Source organism: Aedes aegypti, chromosome 2, assembly GCF_002204515.2.
Source record: "Aedes aegypti strain LVP_AGWG chromosome 2, AaegL5.0 Primary Assembly, whole genome shotgun sequence".
NCBI lineage: Eukaryota > Metazoa > Arthropoda > Insecta > Diptera > Culicidae > Aedes > Aedes aegypti.
In genome coordinates this window covers 222,795,610-222,818,916 of record NC_035108.1, presented here as the reverse complement: position 1 = coordinate 222,818,916, position 23,307 = coordinate 222,795,610, and the positions used below count along the sequence as shown (strand labels likewise).

The window sequence follows — 23,307 nt, the reverse complement described above, 5'->3', positions numbered from 1 at the left end:
CTACGAGCCTATGCATGCTATAAAACGTTTGACTTTTACTGTGCGCCCTGTTTTCAAGTTGCCCGTGAGAGAGAGCGAGACAGCACCAACACACGGCGCACAGTAAAAGTCATGAGAACAAAAGAATTTATGGCACGTACAGAGGCTCACAGTCGATCATGAGCCTCTGTACGTGCCATAAATTCTTTTGTTCTCATGACTTTTACTGTGCGCCGTGTGTTGGTGCTGTCTCGCTCTCTCTCACGGGCAACTTGAAAACAGGGCGCACAGTAAAAGTCAAACGTTTTATAGCATGCATAGGCTCATTTATACCTACACAGGAAAAAAAAGCGGAAAAAATGCCTACACGCAAAAAATTTGTGCGGTAAAAACCTGAGAGAGACTCGCGAAGAGGAAAAATATCAACGTCATATGCAGCCCAGATTCCCCTCTCACGAAACGTCAAATGCAGCCCACCGTTTTTATGGCTGAACAAGTGAAAAGTATTGTGTTCAAAGTAAACTGTTGTTAAAAACCTCAGTCGGCGGAGCAGTTTTTTCCAAAGTTGCTGATAAATCTAAGCAGAGGATTAATTATTTCTAATGTCTGCTACGTTTGCTGGCATGAAATTTCACTCAAACGGCTATTTGTGATTCGATGTGATGCAAACTCAATCATTTTTTGCTGAGAGGTTTATGTGAGGGTTTGAACAGCATGTGCATAATTGGTATAAACGCAAAGTGGAATAAGAAAAAAACTCAGCAATCACAGAAAAAGAAGACCGTCTTCGCGAGTCTCGTCTCAGGTAAAAACTACCATTTTAGGGGGTAAACTTAAGCGTGCTTAAGCGCTCGCACCGGCATTTTTCAGCAGACCAGAAATGCGCTTGATTTTACCATGTCTGTAGTTGGAATCAGATTGATGTAAATTATATCTGTCAAATGTATTGATGTGTGCATTTGAAATGCAAAAATCAAATGCGAGAACACCAAACGCGGTAAGATTTTTTATAAGCAATGCGATGTCAAAGATATGTTTTTCTTGCTAGGGTGGCGGTGATTTATATAATCGTTGCTAGGTGTCCTTTGATTGTTTTATGTTACCGCATTCGAAAGACAATTAGTCGAGATTTGCATCTCAAATGCAAACAGCAATACCAGTACACGGAGCCACAAATCAACTCAACTTTGACTTCTTTTGACGCAATTCGGCTCTTCCGTGGGATAACCCAAATTTGGGTTAACTGACATATACCTATCAGTAGGTAGTTTCCGTTTGACAACAGCAAAACAAACAACTCAGTGCTAAAAAAAGTCTACCCAGCGTTAGCTTTCGAAGTCCCCGTAGTGGGTAAAAACAACTTAACGTTAGGTAAACTCAAAATAACCCAAATTTGGCCTATTCCATTGAACTTCGACGATGGGTCGGTGTCTGGGAGGGAGATACCAATACAAAATTTCTCTACGTCACAGTGAGCCGAGATTTTGCTGTCACGAACTATCACTGTGAGCCCGGATCTTAAACAATGGACAAACATGATAAAAGCGCGTAATTAGCCTAAGTATATTTTTGCATTTCATCAAAAGTAGCAAAAATCGAATTAGAATCAATTGGGTCCTAAAATTTTTATTAAAATCTTGTTTTTATGTAATAACACGAAAAAGCATGTTACTGCAACTACTTTAGCAATTTTCCCCGCTCAAATAACGGCTATATCATGTTTAAACTTTAATTTAAAAGTTGGGTCCATTAATGAAGCTTGACACTTGTGATCATGCACGCAGCGAACTGGACTATCGAATTTCATACATTTTGCCTTATGAAAGATGGAACGATTATCGCAATACGAACGCTTTATGTATCGTTTAAGCATCTTTTCGCACCAAGGCGTCGATAGGCGCGGGGTGTATGCACGAACCTATCGATCTCAAGGTCCTTGGTTCGATTCCAGGTTGCCGCGGAAACTATTTTTGTTTTAAAATTTCGGTTTCATAAGGCAAATTTATGAATTTCAACCCGATTCCTTGTGGCGAATTTTCATAAGGGGTTCCTATGTTTATCGATAGTCCATTTGCCTGAGTGTGTTTGACGTTCGCTTAGTCGACAAAAACACCACAGGGGTTTTAGTTTTAACACTGGGGTTGTTCCTATCTGACATTTTGAAAGGGACACGGAAAACAAAATACACCCAAAATTTGAGTTTAAGCCAAGGGGTGTGACAAAATCTTAAAAAAACATAAAAAATGTTTCTTTGGCATAAATTAACGGAAAACATTAGAAAATTGAGTAAACATGTGTTTTTGGCCTAAACTTAAGCGTTTGGCACTAAAATCGGGACAGGGCTTTAGGACCCTATTTCAAGGATTCTCTCTGGGGGTATTCCTAGACCTCCTTGGAGATTTTTTCCAGGAATTCAACAGGGGATTTCTATAGCAATTCCTCCAGAGATTTATTCCAAAAAATCTGTCGGGGATTTTTTTTTTCAAAGAATTTTTCCGGAGATTTCCTTCAGGAATTTCTCTTTGGATTTGAATTAGAAATTTCTCTTGGGATTTCAACCAGGAATTTCTCCGGGGATTTTGTCCAGGAATTCCTCAAGGGGATTTCAAGGATTACTCCGGAAATATCCACAAGAACTCCTCTGAGAATTTTCGCCAGGAATTTCTCAGGGGATTTACAATAGTAATTCCTCACGGGATTTTCTCCAGGAATTCCTCAGGGAATTTCCAATAGCAATTCCTCCGGAGATTTCGTCCAGGATTTTCTCTGGGGATTTCATCCAGACATTAATTGAGAAATTCCTCTGAGGATTTTCTTCAAAAATTATTTCTGGGATTTTTTTAGAGAATTTTTTCTTCTCGAAACTTCTCCTGGGATATACTCCAGGAATTCTTCTGGGAATTCCGTCCAGAAATTCCTCCAAGGATTTCGTCCAGAAATTGCTCCAAGGATTTCGTCCAGAAATTCCTCCAGAAACTTCTTTGACGATATGCTCCAGGCATTCCTTCCGGAGAATTCCCCCAAGAACTCCTCCGGGGATTTTCTTAAAAAAATCTTCAGGAGATCTCCAATAACAATTCCTTCGGGGATTTGCACCAGAAATTTCTCTGGGGATTTCATCAAGGAATTTCTCCGGGGATTTTCTTAAAAAATTCCTCCGGAGGGATGGTACACAAATTATGTCACGCTAAATTTCAACTTTTTTGACCCCCCCCCCTTTGTCACGTTTTTTGTATGAGCCCTTCGAAATTTTTGTAAGGCTTGTCACACTTGGCTTGACCCCCTCCCCCCCTCGGAGCGTGACGTAATGTGTGCATGACCCCGGAGATTGTTTTATAGAATTCCTCTGGGGATTTACTCCAGGAATTTTCTCGAGAACATCAAATAGCAATTCCTTCGGGGATGTTCGTCAAGACCTCTATTGAGAATTTTCTCCAGGAATTCCCCAGGGGACTTCTAATACCAATTCCTACGGGGATTTCATCCAGAAATTCTTTTGTGCTTCCTTCCAGGAATTGCTTCGGGAATTTCCTCCAGAAGCACCTCCGGAGATTGGTCCAGGAATTCCCCTGAGCATTTCCTCCAGAAACTTCCCTGGCGATTTGCTCTAGGAATTAATTAATTTTCGTCCAGAATTTCCTCTGGGTATTTCAACCAAAAAAATCATAGCGTTAGCGTTAGCGTTAGCGTAGTTACGGTATACTTCGTAGATTGGATACTAGCTATATTCATGTTTTTTCTTTGATAGTCTCATTTAGAATGCTTCCAGGAACAAGGCTTGGGAGTTAGCCTTGATCTATTCTGAAACAAGAATACCAAAACCATGAATATTGCTATTCCCGGCCACGCCCATCTTTACCGTAACTTGGGATAAAGGAAGGAAATGTTGATGTAGCACTTACTTAATGAGAGGCCACCGACTCAGCGACACCCTCATAAGTACTACGGAGTTGGGGGTTGGGTAGGGTATTAGGTCAGGATTCGCCTGAAAAGCTGGCGATAGACGCAGAGCAGTTTATCGTATGAACAATATTGTTTCCCGTAAATAAGAGATATAATCGCACGACCGACGGTAGTGAAATTCTACTTGGTAAAAAGCAGAATAGATCCCTCCAGGGTCATCAAATTAAAAAAAAAAAAAAAAAAAAAAAAAAAAAAAAAAAAAAAAAAAAAAAAAAAAAAAAAAAAAAAAAAAAAAAAAAAAGCACTACCCAGTTTGGTACACCATTGATTTTTCTGATTGTCGAGGATTGTGATACTCGTATTTAAATACGTTGGACAGCGTGTCCACACTCCAAGGGTTCAGGTCACTAGACTGTGTCTTCGTTTATTTACCTAAGGTCTTAAATACTAGATTACATTTGTTCAGGTAACTGTTTATTGTGTATTGTTTGTGTTTATAAATAACGGTGCTCAAGAGCGGGTAGCTCTTGGCATTGGATGGATGGTTTGGGTTTTTTCTTGAGGCTGTCATAAACAAGCGATTTATGGCGGTCGGGGTTTTTTGGTAGTTTGCAAAAAAATGGTTTGTTGCTGATGGCTTGGAAATTACTGACCTAAACGAGGTAATTAGTGCTTGCTAAAACTAATCAGTATTTATTGATGCTAAACAGTATTTATTACTCTACTTGGTATACTACACCTCCCCCCTTTAGGAGAATGGTGTAACCATTCGGAAAAAAGAAAATATTAGTCTTAATGTATCGGTAAAAGTATTTAACTAGCTTTTAAGCTTTTATTAATCTATTTTTATGGACTTTGGTAACTTTATTCGTTACAGTATGTTTGATGAAGCAATTTGGCTCTTCTAATTTTACAATTTCGTATGGACCTATATAAAAGGGATCTAGTTTCTTCCTGTTTTCGTTTGTGATGTATACTTTATCTCCTGCATTTAATGTGATGGGGTTTACATTTGCATTTGCTGTATTTTGCCTTTTGTGTTTATTTTTAATTAAATTGTTTCTTGCTATTTTGTTTGAATTTTGAAGTCTAAATTTTAGTTCTGCATCATATTGTTCGAAGTTATACATTGGTTCGACTTCTAAACTTAAGTTTTTAGACTCTTGCGGTAATCTTGCCTTTCTTCCAAAAATTAATTCATAAGGAGTATAACCATGTTCTGTGTGAGGTGTTGTATTAAATGAAAATTCATAGAATTTGACCCAATCATCCCAGTCTGTTTGATGAGCATTAGTAAAACATCTCAGATATTCGTTTAAACATCTGTGATTTCTTTCTAATGTTCCAATAGACTGTGGGTGATATGCGGTGGAAAAATTTTGTTTTATTTCTAGGAGTTTACAAATCCGTTCAAGAATCTCGTTGTTATATTCTGATCCTTGATCGGTTCTGAGCTCCAAGAATGTCCCATAAATCAAAATAAAATTGTATACCAATGCTCTAGCTAATACTGCTGCTTCTTTGGTTGGTACCGGAATTAGCACGATGTACTTGGTTAGATTGCATTGTATTGTTAAAATATATCGGTTACCATTATTTGTTCTTGTCAGTGGTCCTGCAGTGTCCACTGAAAGTACTTCAAATGGTTTAGATGGAGTTGTAGTGACAACTTCTGGTTCCTTAGTGTGTCTTGTTATTTTGTTGATTTTGCATTTTTCACAATTTCTGACGAACTTGGATATTATATGTTTCATGTTTTTAAATTTGTAAATTTCTCTTAATTTCAAATAGAGTCTGTGTTGGCCTACATGACCTCCCGTAGGTGTCATGTGATACTGTGATAAGATTTTAATAATTTCTTCTTCGTTCTCTATAAACGTCGGAGGTGTATAAAGAATTATCTCATACGTGGAAATGGCATTGTTTGCGATTTCCTTTAGTGTATGTAAAGAGATGAATTTGAAGATTTCGTTTTCCATTGATAATGCAAGCTTGTCTCTTTTGTAAAATTTCATATATTTCATTAATTCTAGAAGAGCAAACTCTAAGGCTTGACTTCCATTATCGCGCGTAAATTTTGTTGTAAATTGCTTGAGTATCTTTCTGCTGTTATGATTTAATAATATTATCGTTAATTGATTATGGTGCACTACACAATCAAGTTTTAAAAGTTTCTGGACCTCAGAAGGATTTTCAGTTTCACGCACAACCAGGTGATCAGTCTGTAAATGTGGTTCCACTAATTTTTGAGGTGTCACTTTATCTTGCCCTAAATTTTGTTTCTTAAACATGGATCTAGTATTTACAAATAAAATGGATAGTTGCTTAAGTTCTTCGGAGTTTAGGACAATTCGTGAAAGTGCATCTGCACCCACGTTTGCTTTTCCAGGAACGAATTCTATATCGAATTCAAATTCCTCCAAATCTAATCGTATTCTAGTCAGCTTAGATGTAGGTTTTTTCATATTAAATAAATAAACTAATGGACGATGGTCTGTACGGACCTTAAATCTTCGTCCATATAAATAAGGTCTAAAGTAATCGATTGCCCAATGAATGGCGGTTAATTCTTTTTCTATAATTGGTTTATTTCTTTCGCCTTTTGTAAAACTTTTACTGGCGTATGCTATGGGTAAGTCTCCTTCTTCGTAGCGTTGCGAGAGGATTGCTCCGCACGCCACGTCTGAAGCATCGGTAGTCACTATGAATTCTTTAGTGAAATCCGGGTATCGTAATATTTGGGGTGACATTAAATACATTTTTAGTTTATTGAACGCTTCGTGGTGTACTGAATTCCATTCAAATTTTGTGTCTTTTCGTAACAGATCATTCAGTGGTTTTGCTATGTTTGCAAAATTCGGGACGAATTTGCGGTAATAATTGCAGAAAGCTACAAATCGACGAACTTCGTCTGCATTCGTAGGCGTGGGAAAGTTTTCCACGGCTTTGAATTTGGAATCATCTGGAAGAATGCCATTGCTTGTTATTTTGTGACCGAGATAAGTCACTTCCGTTCGGAAAAAATTGCATTTGTTCGGGTTCAACTTGAGGTTGTAATATCTCAGTCGTTCGAATATTTTTCTCAAATTGTCAAAATGGTGATTGACAGAACATCCTACGACAACAATGTCGTCAATGTATACAAATGCGCATTCTGGCGTTAAGCCTGCCATTGCTATATTCATCATCCGTTGGAAACTATTTGGACTTATATTCAATCCAAACGGTAACCTTGTAAATTGGAAATGTCCGGATGCTGATGAAAAGGCTGTATATTTGCGAGAGTCTTCATCTAGTGTTATTTGATGAAAACCCGCCATCAAATCTAATGTACTGAAATACTTGGCTCTTCCCAATTGGTCAAGTATTGTGTCAATACGTGGAAGTGGAAATTTATCTGCTAAGACTTTTTTGTTTAACTGTCGGAAATCGACAACAAGTCTCCACTTTTTTGTATCATTGTCCGATTTCTTCGGAACTAATAAAATTGGTGAGTTGTATGATGAAATAGATGGTTCTATTATTTCATCATTCAACATTTTCTGAATTTGGGCTTCCATTTCGCCATTTTGTGAGTGTATATTTTTGTAGTTGGGGATATACACAGGGATTTTATCGTTAACATGTATACTTTGGCTGTAAAAATTGTTCGTGGGTAGTTTTTCATCGGGTAGACTGAATATATCTTGGAATTCTGTGATGAGCGCTTGGAGATTTTTCCTTGCAAATTGTGGTACTTTATCGAAATTTATTTGTGAGATAACTTCCTGTACTCTATCTGAGTTCTGCGTTTTACTCAAATGATTGTGTTTAATGGTCACATAATGATTTAACGGTTCAATTTTTGGTTTAAAATTTTGTATTAGTACTTCTTTCTCAGTAGTGTTAATGAATTTTACACATGGTGAATTGTGGGAGACTAAAGTGTTTCCACAAAAAACACCGGGCAGTATCTCTTGTGAATGCACTAAGGTGTCCTCTGAGACATTGAAGTTTGGAATTTTTCGTACTACTTCGCACCTTGCTGGTATAAGTATTTTTCCGTTGTAGTTGTCTTCAATGGGAATCGATATTTCCGATTGTTGAAATTTGAAATTTAGCAGCCAATGCTCGTAGTCAATGGTGCACTTAAATGTTGTCAGGAAATCACGTCCGAGTATGCCATCGGTTGGAATGGGGAAGTTAGATTCTACTAACTGGAAATTGTGGTTAACTATTAATCCATTATTAAATTTTAGAGGCGTAATGGCTTCGGCTAATGTCTCTTTTACGCCATCGGTAATTCCGGTTATTCGATAGTTTTTGCTCCTGTCTACTACTTGGTGTGGTAGGAGTTTATCTACTTTCATGATTGATATATCTGCTCCACTATCGATTATAAATGAACATATTGAGTTGGTCATACCAACAAATACGTTTACGAAGTTTGCTGCACTTAGATTTAGTGCATATATTGTCCCAGATTGGCTTGGGATGCCAAATTCCCTAAAAAAGAGTTGTTGTTTGTTACAGGTTGAGATTGCGGGATTTGTGCAGAATTTGTAAATTGTTGTTGCATTTGTGGTTGATTTTGATCTGTTTCTATGTTTGTGGCATATATCCGACGGAAGGAGTTATGTCCGCCTCTGCCGTGATAATTGCGATTGGATTGTACGTTTTGTGGGTGATGTGAGGATCCATTACCTCTTTGATAATTTCTGCCAAAATTTTCCCTTTCTTGAGGTTGTTGGCGTCTAAAATCGTTATTTCGAAATTCACGTCTGTTATTGTTGTAATTATTGTTGTAGTTAGAATTGTAATTATCATTATAATTGTAATTGCCGTTATAATTGTAATTACCTCGGCTCCGATTAGTGCCACTCCGGTTCCTATTGAACTGCCGATTGGTATGTAAGTTTAATATTTGGGAGTTGTTAGTGTTGCTGTTTGCATTTTCAGCAACTTTCTGTATTGCCTGTTTCACGTCTGTGAAATTTCCGGCTTTTAAAATAATTCTGGTCTCGTGGTTGGTTACTCCGGTTGCGAGTGCATCTACGCCTGCTATTGTAGCCATTTTCTTTGCTACGTTGTCGGGAACTCCGCTTGCTATGTAAGTCGCACGGAGTTGACTGCAGAGGGAATCGACATCATTACAAAGACTGTCGATATCCCCTTTTTGTTTTATTGTTTTTAGTTTTGCCAAAACACTTTCAGGTGTTACTATTTCTTCGCACCTTGACTTTACGTTGTCAATTAAAGAATCGATGGTTGTAAGATTGTCAGGCAGACCTAGTCTTGCCTTGCCAGTTAGTCTGGTACGTAAAAATTTTATTGCTGTTTGTAAATTTGTTCCGTCGACCGATTCTTTTAATAGATTGGCCGAGTCTATGAATGTATCTAGTCCATTGGGCGAACCATCATACGGCTGTACAATGGCGGTAGCCAATTTGATATCGAGAGGCATGGTGGTGGTAGTAACCGTTACGTTAACTTCTTGATTTTTGAGGCTCAATCGATTGCAAATAATTGCTGCTTTGGCTATTGCCTTAAATGTTGGTAGTATTTTGGATCTGTCTAGAATTGTGTGACATTCCTCAAATATTAACTTTAGTTTCTCGTAGTTTGTTACTTCGTGGTCCCAAACTTTTGGTGTTAGTCTATATTCGTATGACTTTAAAATGGTTTTGTACTCGTTACGAAAATCTTTTAATTTTTCGGATTTTTGTAAGATTCCTTGGAGAGTTCTAGCCCTGTTAATACTTTTCTTTAGGTTTTGGTGTTCCCTCTTTGTTTCTTCTTCAATATCTCTTAACCTATTCATTCAAGAGGCTTTTAATTTACTGAGTTTCTCGTTAGGCTAGTTTGCAATAATTATTATTGTCGTTTTTTTTTTTTTTTTTTGTTATAATACTAATAGTTATTCAATCCGTTTAATAAAACATACCGTTTTCTGCCAGTCTCATCCGGGTTGCTCATTGCTCATTCCTCTGCTAGCTGGTTAAAACATGCCTGTTTCTGTTTGTCTCGTCTGGTTTGCTTATTGCTCGTTCTGCTGCTCGTTTGTGACATCTGCGATAATCGATCGATGCGCTGTCGCGATGATGATCTGCATTAATTTCCTGTTCGCACTTTGCTTCTTTCTTCTTTGTCTGTCATAGTATACTAGCGCAATTGCTAAACAAGCTACTGCTATCACTATTATTACCGTTAGCACAAGCTCACTGTTAATGTTCGATTCAATTTCGTGCACTGTGGTCGTTTCGATCGAGGTGCTGCTCCACGATGTTGTTGGTATCGCCGTTGTCGTCGTTGTCGTCGTTGCAGAAATTGGCCAGCAGCCACTCATTCCACACACTATTTCGAACATTTGCGTATTTTACGGGTTTGGTCACTTTAAACTTTAGCCTGCCACTTCGTTTCCATATTGTTCATGCGGATTTCTTGTTGCATAGTGTTTTGTAACGATTTCTTCTGATATTTGTTGTATAGACGTAGGATCAGGTATCCAACAAGCACGACACTGATGGTAATGGCAACACCGACCATAATTCGGATTTCTGTTGTCGGTATTTCGACGGTGTTCGAAATGAAATTATCCGACGTGAACCATCCCATTGTGTTTGACTTTCTTTGCACACAAATCACTGGAGTTGGGAGTTTATTGTTGCGACGATAATTGTTCAAAGTCGTGATTTTCACTTCACTTCACTATTCCTCGAGCTGTGTTGAGAAGAGGCTCAAGTCACAGGTCGCCATTTGGTACACCATTGATTTTTCTGATTGTCGAGGATTGTGATACTCGTATTTAAATACGTTGGACAGCGTGTCCACACTCCAAGGGTTCAGGTCACTAGACTGTGTCTTCGTTTATTTACCTAAGGTCTTAAATACTAGATTACATTTGTTCAGGTAACTGTTTATTGTGTATTGTTTGTGTTTATAAATAACGGTGCTCAAGAGCGGGTAGCTCTTGGCATTGGATGGATGGTTTGGGTTTTTTCTTGAGGCTGTCATAAACAAGCGATTTATGGCGGTCGGGGTTTTTTGGTAGTTTGCAAAAAAATGGTTTGTTGCTGATGGCTTGGAAATTACTGACCTAAACGAGGTAATTAGTGCTTGCTAAAACTAATCAGTATTTATTGTTGCTAAACAGTATTTATTACTCTACTTGGTATACTACACCAGCAAGACGCTTCAAAACAGGAGAAAAAATTTTTGGCGACGAAAACACGCGCGAAACCGTGAGCAAAATCTATCGGACGACGCAAAACTGAACTGTCCTGCTTGGGCTTCACGAAGCACTACCCAGCAAGACGCTCCAAAACGGGAGAAAAAATCTCCGGCGACGAAAACACGCGCGAAACCGTGAGCAAAATCTATCGGACGACGCAAAACTGAACTGTCCTGCTTGGGCTTCACGAAGCACTACCCAGCAAGACGCTCCAAAACGGGAGAAAAAATCTCCGGCGACGAAAACACGCGCGAAACCGTGAGCAAAATCTATCGGACGACGCAAAACTGAACTGTCCTGCTTGGGCTTCACGAAGCACTACCCAGCAAGACGCTCCAAAACGGGAGAAAAAATCTCCGGCGACGAAAACACGCGCGAAACCGTGAGCAAAATCTATCGGACGACGCAAAACTGAACTGTCCTGCTTGGGCTTCACGAAGCACTACCCAGCAAGACGCTCCAAAACGGGAGAAAAAATCTCCGGCGACGAAAACACGCGCGAACAAAATCTATCGGACGACGCAAAACTCATCTGGAATGCTTTCTGAAGTTATACCGAAAACGAAAATGAGCACAGATTCGACGCTGATGTTCTCGTTGGAGCATATTCCATCAGCAATTTTGCTCAATGCTTCTTCCACTTTAAGAACTGTTTTCCTTGAGTTGGTTTTGGCTATTATCTCTTTCAAGGGCACGATCAAATCCAAAGTGGACTTTTCGCTCATTTTCTTCGCTAGTATTTGAAGAGATAGGAAACTCTTTTTGTTGGGTTTTGCTTCTGGGGTTTTACTGATGACTGAACCGACTTCTTTTTCTTCGGATAATCGCCCAAAAATATCATTGATGCATATGCTCAAAACCAATTGCAAAACGTCATCCACAACCTCTGTATTGAGCTGATCCTTTACGGCATCCAGGAGGGTGTGCACTGTAACTACCATTACGTGTTGCTGGAAGCCTCTGGAAAGAATTGCTGTCAAGTTCTCCAAAATGGTCCTAAGAAGAGGTGGTCCCACAGAAAGAAGCATGTTCTTTAGGGTTTCTCTCGCTATGCTGCGAACCTGCTTCAGGTTGGATTTCAAAAAGTTGATGACCTTCATCAATAATTTAGGTAAATTCAAATCCATAAACTTTTTTGGTAGTTTCTGCAGCAATTTTACGATGGCAATCGCGACTGGGATTTTCGACATCTCTTCTTTCTCTCGCTGATAAGCCATTTTACGAGACGTTCGAATGACGTTTTCTGGCGGGCCGCTCATTGTTGTTGTTCGAAAAACTAGCATGATATCTGAATGGCGCTGGTCACATTTTTGTTGGCGATGACGACCCCGTCTCTTTCAGCGCATGATTCTACCTGGTTTACATGTATTATGTTACCTGTAGATAAAAAAATATCTTCCCTGCCTGCTGATTTCAATTTTACAAGCGAAAATTTAAAACTTTGTTACATTGCCACCAGCGCCATTGTTGAATTAGCTCCTTCCAAATGTAGCGCTAGAAAAAACGTAAATAAATCGGCCCGCCAGAAACTTTCAAAGCTGGTAAACAAACGGAAACCATATGATTCGAAACGTCTCATAAAATGGCTTATACCGTTCTTTTCGCTCATTCAGTTTGATGCTGTCTGGGATTTCCTTGTAGTTGATAGCAGAGAACAGATCCGGAATGAGTACTTTGGAAATGTCGTACATGACTGCTTCCGCATTTGTCTTTGTCAAAATGGTCAAACCGTTAAAGGAGATTTGCAACGCTACTTTTGACGATATTCTGTCATCTTTATTATCGTCATTGTCTTCTTTTTCGTCGAAATCGTCCTTTTCGTAAGACTCTTCGACTTCCTGTTTTTCCACTTCATCCGATTGCTTGATAACTTCAACATCGTTGATCTCGCTCTCAGCATTAACTGGTATTTCAACCAAAAAAATCATGAGGCAATTTCTCCGGGGATTTTCTTCAGAAATTCTTTCGGGAATTTTTTTCAGAGAATTTTCCTGGAAATTTTCTTCAGGTAGTTCATGGGAAATTTGCACCAGGATTTTTCCGAAGATTTTTTCCAGGAATTTCTTAGAGGATTTCCTCCAGGAATGCCCCCGGGGATTTCTTCCAAGAACTTTTCCGAGAAATCCCTCCAAGAAATAATCCGGGAATTTCCTTCGGAGATATTCTCCAAGAATTCCTCCGGGAATTCTTTTGGAGCTCCACCAGGAATTTCCTCGAATTTCCTTCTTAGTTTCTCAAGGAATATCTCTAGAGTTCGTCAAGCAATTACCCCGGAGCTTCTCTAGAAACGCCTCCAGAGTTCCTCCAGAAACACATCCGGAGTTCCTCCATAGTTTTTCTAGGATTTTCTTTTAGAGATTTATTTTTATTTATTTTATATATTTATTGATCTCTTTAAACTTAAGACTGTTGTCTTTTATGTTTAAGTGCTGAGATTCTGTAGGATTTTGTCCAGAGTTCCTACAGGAATTCCTTTAAAGTTCTCTGGAATACCCATCGGTGCTTCACCGTTCATTCATCCTGAGTTGTTCCAGAAATTCTTTAGGAGTTCTTTCAGCAATTCTTCTGGATTAAATCCAGCATATCCTCCGAAGTTCCTCCAAAGCTCCTTTGGAATTGTTGCGTAGTCCTTTCGGGTATTCCTCAAGGAATTTTCCGGGTTTCCCCCATGAATTCCTCTGTAGGTCTTCTTACAATTCTTCCGGCGTTCCTTCAGAAATTTCTCCGGAGTTGACGTCACCATTGCACGCTCACCAATCGCTCTCTTTCCCTCCTTCGGGAAACCTGAAAACAACGGTGCCAGTACCTGTCAAAGTTGACAGGTACTGGCACCATTGTTTTCAAGTTTTATTGAAGAGCGGAACAGCTGATTGCCGCAACGGCGTCAGTTGACAGAAGACCTGGGATTAAATCCAGCGTGATTTTTAAAAACGCTTCATCTTACTAAACGGGGACGTGGGGAAAATAACGAAAAAGGAATCCAAAAATGTTCGTTACTGTAACATTACACCTAGTTATTGTATCAGCCACCTCTTTGTTATCCATATTGCACATAAAAAGACACTTTTGTGATCAGAAATACTTAAATAATTTTTCTCCATTTATGTTTTTGCCTGGATAAAAAGCTACGCTAAAAATGCACAGTCATCAACCATCATCATCGCGAAAACTGATGACGATGATTGAATTCTCCCCGGTCTCCTATCATTTGACCAGCTTCGTAAAATGACCCATAGCTCCTTGTTTCTAAGCAAATGAATGGATCAGGATGAAAACTCTCACCACTGGGAGATACAGGAGGATCTGCTCTTTTTCGTATTCTTTTACTTCTTGGCATTACGTCCTCATTGGGACAGAGCCTGCTTCTCAGCTTAGTGTTCTTATGATCACTTCCACAGTTATTAACTGAGAGCTTTCTTTGCCAATGTTGCCATTTTCGCATTCGTATATCGTGTGGCAGGTACGATGATACTCTAGGCCCAGGGAAGTCAAGGAAATTTCCATTACGAAAAGATCCTGAACCGAGCCGCGGACTTTAACCACTCGGCTAAGGAAACCCCAATGCTCTTTATCGCGGCATTGTTGAATAACGTATAAATCCATTCGTTTGCTCGGTAAAAACAAGTTATACACTCGGTTATCAATAACTATTAGGGCAAGATCACAAGTTATGCCCCCTGGCACCAAAGAACTTTTAAAGTTCTTCAAGATCAGCTGATTTGAAACGTTTCGTAAAAAAAATACCTATTGGCAACGAGTGTGTAGTTCGTTGTTGTTAAACGAATAAATGGACAAAGATAAAATTTGTCTGTGATAAAACTTTCCCCACAGTGCGGTAGCGGAGGATCTTTTTTTCATCGTTGCATTATTAAATAACGTGGTAACACACTTAGTTACCAATGGCTTTTAGGGCGAGATCAGAAATTATGCGAGAATTCTCGCATAGCTTGTGATCTCGCCATAAAAGCCATTGGTAACCGAGTGTGTAGCTCGTTGTTTCTTCTTCTCTTCATCGTAGCATTCTTGAAATCCATTCGTTTGTTCGGTAACAACAAGCTACACACTCGGTTACCAATGGCTTTTAGGGCGAAAATTGGCCTTATACCCTTCCCATTTCAAAGTATGACGTGTTGACTTTATTCTGTGAATTTCGGATAAAAATTAACATATATAGCATTTATAAGTGATTTATTCTTTTATTGAACTCAAGGCGGAAAATCAATCTTTCAGTTAAATCATCACCCATCTCACAATACCGTAACATTTCGTTTTATTTTGAACGGCTACTTAAAATACCTGCCATATGTTGATGAATGATTCAAACAAATATCGTGTCCAATCAGTTACTCCACTATTTCCCGTGTTTGTCCTTTGGTACTTTACGCAACGCACGCGTGGCGTTTATATGTCCGATCTTATGCTTTAAATTTTGTACTGGACAAACGTGGTTGCACTAAGATATATTTTGCGTTAAAACATTTGTATTACAAATAGAGAATGTAACTTATACATCCACACATATGTATGATTGGCCCATCACAAATAGGGATTATTATCAGTAGTTTTATTAGAAATATTCAACTTTATGTTGCCAAAAGGATGTATAAAACAGGATAAAATAATACAATACTTTTGTCTCTTTGCTAACGAATCAGTTATGTCGATGTAAAAATTGGTAGACATTTTTAAACAGAAAATGAATCGATTGTTATTGTTACGGCTAGAAGGGTCACAAACTGATCTCATTATACACGTATTCTGTAGCTCAACTATTTCTTGGATTCGTTTCTGAGCCGGTGGCTTTTACTTGGTCATGTACAGTGGCGAATAAAATCAAATCATATAATCATAAGACTTTGCACTGAACTAAACCGACATAATACATCAGAAATTCAATCGGTTTAATGTCGCGATCCCATGTTGGTGTAATTTGATATTTCGCCACTGTAGCTATGGACTTACAGCTAAACATGTGTCTTATACAGACTAAATGGGTAATGTATGCGTAGAGCAAATTAAATGCATTCAATTGCGGTTGAATCCACCACCACCGCTACCGCCTCCACCTCCGGCAAGATTTTCACGCACACTGAAATGAGAGAAAGGTAAAATTTGACAATTACTTAACAGTAACAAAATATATGGGTAACTTCAATATCTGTCCCAGTTTATATTGCTAACTTTTGTATGTGTTATTTGAAGAAAGCAGCAAACTTTGTAGAAAGACTTGAGATTTATTGTTATTATCGTAAGCAAAACAACAAAATCACTAGTCTTCCATACAAAATATTGCGATGAATTGTTAATTGTAGCAATGGAATTAAGCCATGATTCAATACAATGAGTACATTCCTTGTTGATTCGGGCACTTTGTATATGTATGATTATTATATTTGAGCTTTAGTGTTATCTAAATTAGTTCGGTAGTCTGCCATGCTAGGTTAATTTTCTAAAGATGTTGCCGTTCACATTCTTACACATTATAAAATATGATTATCCTAAATGATTTGGCTTACCTTTGTTGTAACATGTACTGGGCAGCTTGAATTTCCTTTTGTGATCCTGTAATCGTGATGATACGATCAGTTGATCCCGGCAAAGCTTCATCAATCTGGATAAAAGCGTTTGATTCATTTCGAATTCTTCGAATTCTACCACCGCCTTTTCCAATGATTGCACCAGCTAACTGTAAATGCATTTACCGTTAGAAACATCGTCATTGAAATATAACTTCTATACTTACATCTTTAGGAATCGTAACTTGGGTGGATGTTTTGTTATCCATAGTTGTGGTTTGCCCACCAAAACTGCCCATGCTTCCATTACCCATGCTGCCCATATTGCCCATATTTCCCATGTTTCCCATATTAGGCATATTGCCCATATTTCCTCCTGTTCCTCCCAAGTTCATTGCTCCCATACCTCCCATTCCAAGGCCACCGCCTCCTCCAAAAGCGTTGCCTCCCATTTGATTGCCATTGACGTTGGGTGCCCATGGATTTATGAATTCTCGTTCTCTGCAATACGTTAAGAATTATTTAGTTAATTCGAGCTATACCATCATTATAAATCACAATAAATATATATTTTACCTCATGGTGCCACGATTACGATCGTTTCCTCGATCATATCCTCGTCCTCCTCGGCCTCTATCATCGAAACGTTCACGACGATCGAATCCACCTGCATTTCCTCCTGCATTGTCACCAGCGTTGCGACCATTGCGGAAGTTGCCGCCGCCACCTCCGCCAATTCCGTATCCACCGTATTCATCTGCGTACATATCGTCATAATTATGAGGATCGTAGTTATGGACTGGACCCTTAATTGGCGTTCCCTGGATCAGTCCGATGATATCGTTCAAGGCCGTCAGACATTGGTCTTCGGTTCCAATAACTTGCGCGATACGGTCAGTGCTCTGTGGCGCAATGTTGGAGAAAATCTTCAGTCTGCATCCAATTTGCTGTCAATAAAATCGTCAAATTATGAACGTTAGATAATATTCTTGTAAACAATGGCGGGGAAGTAAGGTCATACAGGGCAATATGGGCATTATTCTTTTGAGCTTTAAAAACCGATTTTGATTCCAGTAACCTTAGGACCTCATAAAGCATGTTTCAACTAGCCACCACCGTGAAAACCGTGCGAAAATCTGATTTTGTACTTTATATATTCATGAAAATCTGAAATGATGATGCAACTGCGAAAATTTTATACGATTTTTGAAGTAAAAATAAGCTTTGCATATTTTTTTTTATTGTTTTCAATTTTTTCACAGCAATTCGTTCTTCCACTATCTATCTATAGTCATTAATGTGCACGAAATTGTATAAATTCTAAAAAAAAATCAATAAAACAGAACTTATATAAAACATCTAGGAACGGGGCAATATGGGCACAGCTGTTCAAAGCTTATCACGATAATCAATACATGTCATTTTTTGCAGTTCCATTACAATACCGTCACCGCACGTGATGTCAATTGAAACTAGAATTTTTGACTGGTTAAACTTATTTACGAAAATGACTGAAAAATGAAGATCTTAGAACCATGATTTATTGAACTGACAGCAACACATATAATTTCATGATTCAAATCAGACTTGTACAAAACCCTACCATCCATTTTTTTTTCTATGTTATGTCTTATAAACGGTTTAACATTTAATAAATAAGATTTAGTATGGAGGCTCATATGTCCCCGTATAGGGACAACCGGTCCACCCCCTTATAGTGTAAAATCACGCAAATAGTGTTTTTAAAAAGTATTCCCAACAAAAGTCTAAGTAACTTTTTTACAAAATACAACTGTAATATGGAAGAAGATACTTCAAACTACAAATTGAGCTAATGGAACGATTACATTTTCTTTTGCTTTGATGATTCTATTCTCTTTTGCTTTGGTGGACCATACCCTATCAGCCCTAATTGTTTGAGAAATTTGATGGGAACATAAAAGATGGGCTCAAGAATTACGCATTACTGGATTTAAGGTACCGCGAGGCAATATGAATATGTGAATAGCCGTTTTAAACTCATGCGTAAGCTTTTGAGGCTGTTCAGAACATTACGATAAGCAAGAGATTCTTGTGATTTGTCAGAATTATTGCATAATATAGCGATCTCGGTATTTATTTTACCGAGATGTGGTAACACAATGTTTTTATCAAGTTCTCGGAATATTTAGGGTCGGCGTACCAAACGCCGCACAATGTTCGGGCTCCATATGAATGGGCTGCCAAAACTACCAAAAACTTTTTTTGCGATTTTTGTGTTTTTTATTATCTGCTAATCTGCTAATATCAACGCACCCCCTAGCCATGGCCAATCTGCGTTGTTTACACAAACATCCCTATAAACCCCACGCTGGGAAATACGTTTACCGAAAAAGGCGTTATGAGGTTCTGCACTGCATTCTTGTATTGGATTTACTTTAATGGCATTTTTGTGTTTTTATTATTTTAAAATATATCTCATGTTTTATATTATTATGAATCTTAATTGAAATTGAACTAAAATTTAAATTTCTTTGACTTTTATGACGTCAAATAGGCTGCGGTCAAAAAATTTAAAAATGTAACAATAGATTGAAGTACAAAATTAATATTTAAGGAATACAATATTTCCCCAAAGTTACACTTTAGTAATTTTTATTTTTCACATGAAAACAACTCTTGTCGAGGCATGTCGCCGTCATTTCGAATACCTGATGTACATCAAAAAGCATCCTTGCATCTAACAAAAAACGTTTATTTTTTGCAGAAATTTGCTGATTTTCAAGCTTGTTAAAAAAGTTGAAATTTAGCATGACATAATTTGTGTACCATCCCAAAGGCCTTATATTTGCCATCGTGTACAATTTTTTATATTTATTTTGTTAAACAGAAGGTAGAATAAATTTACATACTGAGCTTTAGTAGTAGTACAATAATGCTACTATGAGCAGAGTTGTCAATTTTCGCCGTCGAATGGAGAAAAAGAACTGTGTAGATTAAGGAGAAACCGTTTGGAATCAACTTCTAAGATTGCACTAAAACTTCAAAAGCACAAATCTCGCGAAGGAAGCATCCAACAATAGTGCATTTTTTATTTTGGCTTTGAGCACTAGCAGAAAGCTTAAAATAAGAAGATCAGAAAATGGTCAACTAATTCTCCAGATTAGTGCCTTTGAAAACGTGAGTAGGGGCACAAGTCGGCCATTGTGACGGCCATCTTTGGTTTCCGAGATGTTTCACCTTATGAAGATACAGGGTACCCAAACTATCTTCATATACGTCACGGGATTGGGAGATTGGGTTAGTAGGGTAGGGTATATAAGAGGATGAGCTCAATTCGACAATTTAGAGCATTATGGGTTTTAAAGTTTTAATAAGTTACGTATAAAAAAAACACATATTTTCACTGCACTACGCTAAGTCGACCATTGAGGCGGCCATCTTTGGATTCTGAGATGTTTCACCATAAAAAATAAATCATGTCGTCGACAGATTATCAGGCTTGAAACTCCTCTGCGGTGCAAAAATGAGGCGATTTCGAGGTTTTTCAGGCCTCGCGGATGACACTCTTTTTATGGAATTTTCCTCCGTGTTGTTTTTTGTAGCATCTTCCTCGCTCAGTTTTCGTTGCCTCTCTGCTAGATATTTTTTCGCCCTCTCACAAAGAGGCAAATAAAACATACTGCTCTAGAGCATGCTACCGAACTCTGGTGATGTTGAGTATTATCAAGCTTGCAGATTATGAGCATTTGAAAGACAATCAAACATATCCAGTCGGTGTTCATGTACGTTTAGTGGAAGAAAATGGAAAAATTGCTGTTTGGCAACATAGAGCTTAAGCTTAACCCTCTAATACCCAAATTTTTATTTTCGATCTAAATGTCATTTTTCGTTATCTAAAATCGTTCTAAACGCATTTTGGACAATGATTTATTTTTATTCGCAAATCTATGAATTTTGGTTTTTGATTTTTCCAATTTTAATTTTTGAACATCCCTATCCTTTTTCATTTTTTCTTGAAGCCTCTTCTAGTTATTGATTTTTGGCAATAATAAAAATTCTAGTTTCTACAATACTTTTAAAAATATTAAACTTTTAATATTTTTCTGGAAATATTTTTATTTTCCGTGTAAATAACGGAAAAACTGATTTGAAACTATTTTAATACCACTAAGCTGTTCTTCTGTGATAGGTTGATAGTAGAAAAATATAAAAGGTACGATTTTTTATATTACACGTTAATGAACCCCATGCATTTGTAAGTTATATAAGAATACAATTTTTCAAACAATTTTCAAAAATACAAAAAAGTTTCAAAAGTCATAAACATCTTTTCTTATATGCGTGTTATGAGTCAAAGTTTAAGCCAAAAATAAAATTATTTTGATTTCCGAGCTACGAAAAAATACACAAAATTCCAAAGTGTACCCCGTCTAAAGGCGGGGTTGGGTATTAGAGGGTTAAGCTTCATAAAACACAGTAATTCCGTCGAAAATTTACAGATTCCAGTCAATTTTTGCCGAATACTGTAAACATTTACCGTACTCCGATAATTTATTTTAACGAGCTGTTCAGCTGTTGAGATTTTACAGGAATCCTTAAAATAATTTAAATGTGCACGTAAGAAAACAGACAAATGAGGGGCAGGGGGAATTGATGAAGATTCTTCAAATTCGTTCTAATTTGCCGCATATTGCCTATGCTTTGAACTACAATGAGGCATAAAAAAGTATGAATAGACTCAATAGTTATTTTTGATAAACATTAGAACACATTACTTGTTTTAAATGAACGGAATATGGTGCACTGATGGTACTGGTTTTCATATAAATATTGCAACAAAACAGGCCTCAATGTATATAAAAAAAACGAGGAAAATATTCTGAAGCCTTTCAATATTCTATGGAATACCTACAGCCAAATTTAGGGCAATGCTTCCTCAAGAAATAATATTAAAAAAAAACATAGGGTGTGCTTTTGAGAAAACTTATTTCATGTATAATCTAAAGTGGATTAACCATGATTTTTATTAGTCCTTGTGATTTGCTCAAACTTTTTTGAATACATTATTTGAATCAAATGAATCGTTTAGACGTTTTTTTTAAATACAAAAATCGTATAATATTTTTGCAAACCAGAATAATGTTGATTGTAAAAGTCATATTGGGAAACAGGCGAGCATTTTTTTTAATTAACGTCAGGCTTGGGCCGAAAGTTCTTCGATTTTCATAAAATGTTCACCACAGGTAGAAGGCGTGGGTATATGACCAAAAGTAGCTTGTTTTCTTAGAAAACCATATTTAAATTTTCACGATTTCTTTGTATAAAGAGTATACTTTTAAAATCCATAGCTCGTAAACTAGCCGTAGTAGAACAAAATTTTTAGTGAAATAGAAAGCAAGCATTCCATCAAAGTTGATCGATTTTCTCTAAACAAATTTCAAGCTCGTTGACTCACCTTTCTGGAGATATTCCGTTCAGACTTTTACAGCTATCAGAATAAAATGCAATACGTTGAATTTTTTGCGGTTTTATCTTTCACGATTTTTTATGCGGTACCACGTTAAAAAAAACGCATCGTTAAAAAAGGACGTAAAATGAAACCTTCTTCAGATTTTTTTTTAGATACAAAACAATGTTCCACAAAATGGCTCGTACGGTCATGAAATGACGAAAAAATAGACTGTTTTTACATTGCTAAAAAAATGCGGCTTTTTAAGACTTAAAAACGCGGTTTTCATGGCGTTTTTTTTAAATCACACTGTTTTTTTCGCTATACGTCGTAAAAAAACCCTAGTGAATACAAATTTGAATCATTTTTTTTTTTGTATAGAACAGTAATTATCATAATGACGATAAAAACTTTCAGCGGAAAAGTTATGAAATAATTTTATGACAAACATAAATTATTGATACTACGAAGCATTTCCGTGTAAATATGAAAATTAAAAAAAACTTTCGTTTAAGTTCACGTGTTGTCCAGAAAAGCAGGATGTGTGTAGATCTCTGCTCAATAACTTAACGCCAGTTAGGTTGTCTGAGTAACAATAATTCAAAATCCCAATCATTTCAGATGACAGGTAATAGGGAATTGTCCCCCAATTATAATAATAATAAAAACCAATAAAGCCCATTAGAATAATAATCTATGTATCAAGTTGTAATTTGTAAAGTATGTTTGCCAATAAAAATTGATATTTCTAACCTGTATTTGTGATATGCATCAGTTATTTTTTTATAACTTCATTTGCGTGTATTTCGACACATCCGGCGCAGTTGAACAATTGCCATAATATGTAGGATATATAGATGAGCATTTGAGTGACAAATGCAGAGAAAAGTGGTACATATCGGACTTCGAATTTCCGCGCGCTTCAAAAGCAACAAGAAGCGCACTTTTCCTTTTTTTATTTCATTCGTTCGTAAAAGAATGGCAATTGGGCAGCAGGAAGAAAACCATGAATAACGCGAAGGATGAAAGATGCAGCTTTCCTTTCCATAAAAAGAAGTTGATAGCGGAGCAGATGATGTGAGTTGGCAAGACAAAAAGAGAACGAAAAAAAAAAGAATTTACGAACGGAAAAGAAGATAAACGAGCATATGTTTCAGTTTATTTTAATGATTATTGCTTCTCGTTTTGAGTCTGTGGCTTTTGAGGAATTCATGTGCGTTAAACTTCACTCACCGACAGATCTTCACAGGAAAAGTCATACAGCAGCA

At 37.4% G+C, this 23,307-nt stretch overlaps 1 protein-coding gene across 3 annotated transcripts in view; it reads right to left on the bottom strand.

The window, feature by feature from the left end:
- Positions 1-15,268: 15,268 nt before the first annotated feature.
- Positions 15,269-23,307, bottom strand: part of LOC5565718 (heterogeneous nuclear ribonucleoprotein K) — a 50,992-nt gene continuing 42,953 nt past the window's right edge. For 2 of the 3 annotated variants that reach the window (XM_021844130.1, XM_021844131.1), the window contains exons 7-10: positions 17,185-17,555; positions 16,836-17,109; positions 16,609-16,778; positions 15,269-16,181 (exon numbers count right to left, since the gene is read on the bottom strand). In XM_021844130.1, the coding sequence (XP_021699822.1) occupies positions 16,118-16,181; positions 16,609-16,778; positions 16,836-17,109; positions 17,185-17,555 (879 nt within the window). In that variant the 3' untranslated portion in view covers positions 15,269-16,117. Of the gene's footprint in view, positions 16,182-16,604; positions 16,779-16,835; positions 17,110-17,184; positions 17,556-23,307 lie in introns of those variants that run through there. The other variant, XM_021844132.1, reaches the window with a different exon arrangement.